The sequence below is a fragment of the Enoplosus armatus genome, chromosome 3 (genome assembly GCF_043641665.1).
Source record: "Enoplosus armatus isolate fEnoArm2 chromosome 3, fEnoArm2.hap1, whole genome shotgun sequence".
Taxonomy (NCBI): Eukaryota; Metazoa; Chordata; class Actinopteri; order Centrarchiformes; family Enoplosidae; genus Enoplosus; species Enoplosus armatus.
In genome coordinates, this window is record NC_092182.1 from 12,999,027 (window position 1) to 13,003,096 (window position 4,070).

Consider the following 4,070-nt stretch of genomic DNA (forward strand, 5'->3'; position numbering starts at 1 on the left):
GAGAAACATAGACTTCCATTAATATTTTTCTCACTGAGAATATCTGTGCAGGTAGATATTGGTGTGCTTTCACAGATAATGACTAAATATAGATCAGTGTGTGTGTGTGTGTGTGTGTGTGTGTCTGTCTGTCTGTCTGTCTGTGCATATGTACACGCACATGCAAGTTAAAAGTGCACGCAGGAGGAATAATGTATACATTTGCTGTCATCTAACCTTTACCGTACTTGTGGGGTGTATACTAGTATTTCCAGTAGCCATGAATGGTGTGTGTCATAATGCTTGGTCAGTGTTGCCATGGAGACACAGTGGCCACTTTGTCAGTCAGGTATTGGACTAATGAGGGCCTGAGTAGAGACAGCAGAAAGTAGGCTCTAATTAGAGCTCCGGACTCACCTGTCTCCACATCTACATGGGACCAGAGGTCATGGGATTTGTCCTGACCTTTGTAAACTAACTGGTTCTCATTTTTCTCACACCCATGCACGAATATACACACCAACCATCTCTAGCAAATTGGTAAGATACATACAATTCTTCAAATCTTCAAATTCACACACACACACACACACACACACTCACACATGCAAACACACTCTGAAGACCAGCCTCATTCCCTCACTGCCTCTGTGAGACATCGGTCAGTGCCATCACTGGCCTCCACCCGTGGCTTGCGGCTCTTCCTCTGGCCTCCCCCTTCCACCCAGGAGTTATGAATAACTGTTCCCCCACTGGGAGCTGGGTCCACCTGCAGAAGGGACACCACCCTCTTCTTGACACGTGTTTTGAGGGCACGGCGCAGCTTCTGCCTGGTGAAAGCGTAGAGCAGAGGATGAAAAATAGTGGTTCCATAAGCCATTGCCAAGAACCAGAGGCGCAGCCGCACCAGGCTGTCACTGGGACCCAGACACAGGATCAGAATATTGACTGCAGACAGAGGGGCCCAGCAGCCCAGGAAGGTGGATATGATGATAAGGGACATTTTTAGGACGCGACGTTGACGTTCTCGGCGGTCCCTGTGCCTGCGCACTGCCCGCCTCAAGGCAATGATAGCAGAAACCGAGGCCTGTACACCCATGGAGGAGGCAGGCAGTGGTGAGGTGGCGTGGGTCTGGGTTGAGGCTGAAGCTGGGGTCGGAGAAGCAGGGGTGGCCGGTGTGGTGGCGATGGGGGTGGTGGCAGCAGTACTGACAGTAGTGACTGTTGCTCCACTGTCGGATATCCCCTGGGGCATGGAGGAGAGTGGTGGGGGCGAAGTTGGTGTAGGCGTGGCGATGAGAGGGGGATGGGTGAGGTTCTGGTTCTGGTTGGAGGACAGTACCTCTGTGGGCAGGCTCAGTTCCTTCCTCCTCTGCCTCCTGCAGCGTATCCTGCAGCCGGAGTCCTTTGCATGCGTACCCCTCATCATGTGGGAGCCAATGCGAATGTTGAGGGCCTGCAGGATCCTGGAGTAGGTGAACAACATGACGACCACAGCGATGAAGAAACATGGCACTTGAAGTAACAAGTGGTAATACATAGCCAGGCCTGTGTAATACCCCTGCCCTCCTACACACAGCAGCGTCCTGTTCTGCCATACTGGATGCAGGTGGTGTGAAGGGGAGGAAGGATGAGTTGAGGGTAAAGAGGAAGGAGAGATGGAGGAAAAAATGGGGGTCAGTCCAGTGGTGAGCTCAAAGTCATGGTTGTGCCCTTCCGGCTCCTCATCCTCACCGTCCTCAGCCCTCAAAGAGAAGAAGTCCCCCTCAAGGAAGGGCAGGAAGAAGACAGCCAGAGACACGGCCCACACTGCTGCCAGGAGCAGTGCTGCACGCCTGGGGGTCAGCAGACGACTGGCTGGACGCACTGAGATGTCGTATCGGTCCAAGCTGATCACCAGCACATTGACCGCCGTGGCCACACTTGTGAATGTAACACAGGCCTCATGAAAGCAGCACAGCGTGGCCAGGCTGCCGACTCCACTCCCGTTAGCTGGCAACAAGATCACAGCCACAGTCAGTGGCAGACACAGCACACAGACCAGTATGTCCAACACATGGAGGTTGACTGTGACCAGGTTGCTGACTGAATCCACCAGGTTGGACTGAGCACAGTAGAGCACAAGTACGGTCAGGTTGCTGCTGAAGCCCAACACCAGCTCCAGTATCAGCACTGTGGTCAAAGACACCTGGAAGCCCAGAGGGTAGGGTGTGCTCCAGCCCTCCTCCACCCCCACCTCGCTCCCTCCATCCAGCAGGCTTACCCCCTGACCATCGCTGGTCTCCAGGAGGTCACGATAGCCTTCGGTCTCCATTGACGACACAGCACTCCTTCACACATAGCAACAGCGGCCACCACACCAGACCATGCTCTGTCTTGCCTTTTCCTCTGGCTCAAATGAGGCAGTGATGAGGATGATGGCCAGATCTGTGATTGATTCTAAAAACAGACAAGAGACAGAAAGGAGAAGAGGAGGAGAGAGACAGGCAGAGGGCAGAGACAGATCAAGCAGTTATCAGTCAGCTTGTCTCATATTTACTCAAAAATAACAATGTAGAACAAGTACAAGTCAAACTTGTCAGATTTCACAAGTAAGGGGAAGCTAGGAGTTGCCACAGCGAGGCGAAAGTGATCTTGGCAGTCGATTGGAGTCATGGGGTGCAGTTCAAGCTGCTGCTGATGACCCATGATGTCTCACTGGGCCCAGGCAGACAGACAACAACATGCTTTGCATAGACAATGGCAACAGTTCAGACAGGAATTGGAGCAGGAGGTCTCTTGGGGGACATTTGCAGGTATGAGTGCATTAAGCAGGGACTCAGCAGAGAATCAGTCTACACGTTTTAACAAACCAATGGGGATTTATTTCCTGACTGTGCTTACAGTTCATGTGCTATGCTGAATTCTGATAAGATGTAACCGTGCTTCTCATGAGCATGAGTGGGTGGATGTTAGATTCATTATTACGCAACGTACATTATATGGGTCAGAAATGAAGCTTGCAGGATATAGCATGTTTAAAGATATAGAAACCAGTCACACTGTTGATGGCAGTGACATACTACATGTTGTCTACAGTGGTAAGATCTACCTGCATCTGTTCCTCCATGATTGACAACCCGCCTTGTGAAGACAATTAAAGCCTGTACAAATCCAGTAAATGCCAATTTAAAAGGCCCCCGTTAAATCCTCCGTTTCTACAAGCAGTATAAAACTGTCAGCTTCTACCTCCAAGAGAAGAGGTGGCAGGGACATTGGTGGGCTGGTAGAGAGACCGTGCAGTGCATGTCAACACAGCAGGCACCCAACTGAGGGTGGCAGCAGTTAATAGTTCTCACAGTGAGACGTAATGAAGACAAATGGATCAATGATTCACAGACAGTGGCACATAAACAATGCTATCAGAGAAGGACCAGCTCCCCTGGCATCCTGTCTCCACACCCCCTCTATCTCATCTGCTCTCCTACATCCCTCACATCTCTTCCTACTCTGTTCCTTTTTCAGTTTACTGGCAGAGACAGACTACTTTGCATGTAGAGCATGTTTTACATGGCTGACTGGATGCTCTCCTGTGCTTGGGAAGTAATGTAAAGTGGTGGTTGATTAGATGTAAGTCCCCATGGCTGATATACAGTAAGAGAAATATATTCTCTGAGTCTCTGAACAAAGAGCTACAGGTGTGTCCTTACTGGCAGCGTTGACCCCAGCCTTTGCTGTCAACCTTTCCTCTGCCACAGCTTTTGTTCTCACCCTCTCATTTGCCCTTTTCCCTTTGCTTTATTTCACAGTTTTTTCCTCCCATTTGTCATGTGGAAAGGACCTGCAGGCAGAACAGGACTCAGTGTGGAACAGTGGTCTATCTTAATCCCCTAATGGGTTCCATGGGGTTTGCGGTGTAGCTGGAACATTGATTTAAAGCATCATCGATCTGCCAATTTAACAAGCCTGAGGCAAGGGAGCACACAAACACACTCCCCATCTCACCCTCTCTCAGGTACCTGTGGTCTCATTTTGAGCGCTGCATAAAATAGTTGTGAGCCAATTTGTTGTATTCCTCCCTTTAATCACCAACTGCAGTTAAAGAATTGGTT

At 50.2% G+C, this 4,070-nt stretch overlaps 1 protein-coding gene across 1 annotated transcript; it reads right to left on the reverse strand.

Moving 5' to 3' along the window:
* Window positions 1–610: 610 nt before the first annotated feature.
* On the reverse strand, window positions 611–2,293 carry LOC139283222 (G-protein coupled receptor 22). The gene has a single exon (XM_070903201.1). The coding sequence runs from the start codon at window positions 2,291–2,293 to the stop codon at window positions 611–613; it is 1,683 nt and encodes a 560-aa protein (XP_070759302.1).
* Between the last annotated feature and the right edge of the window lie 1,777 nt (window positions 2,294–4,070).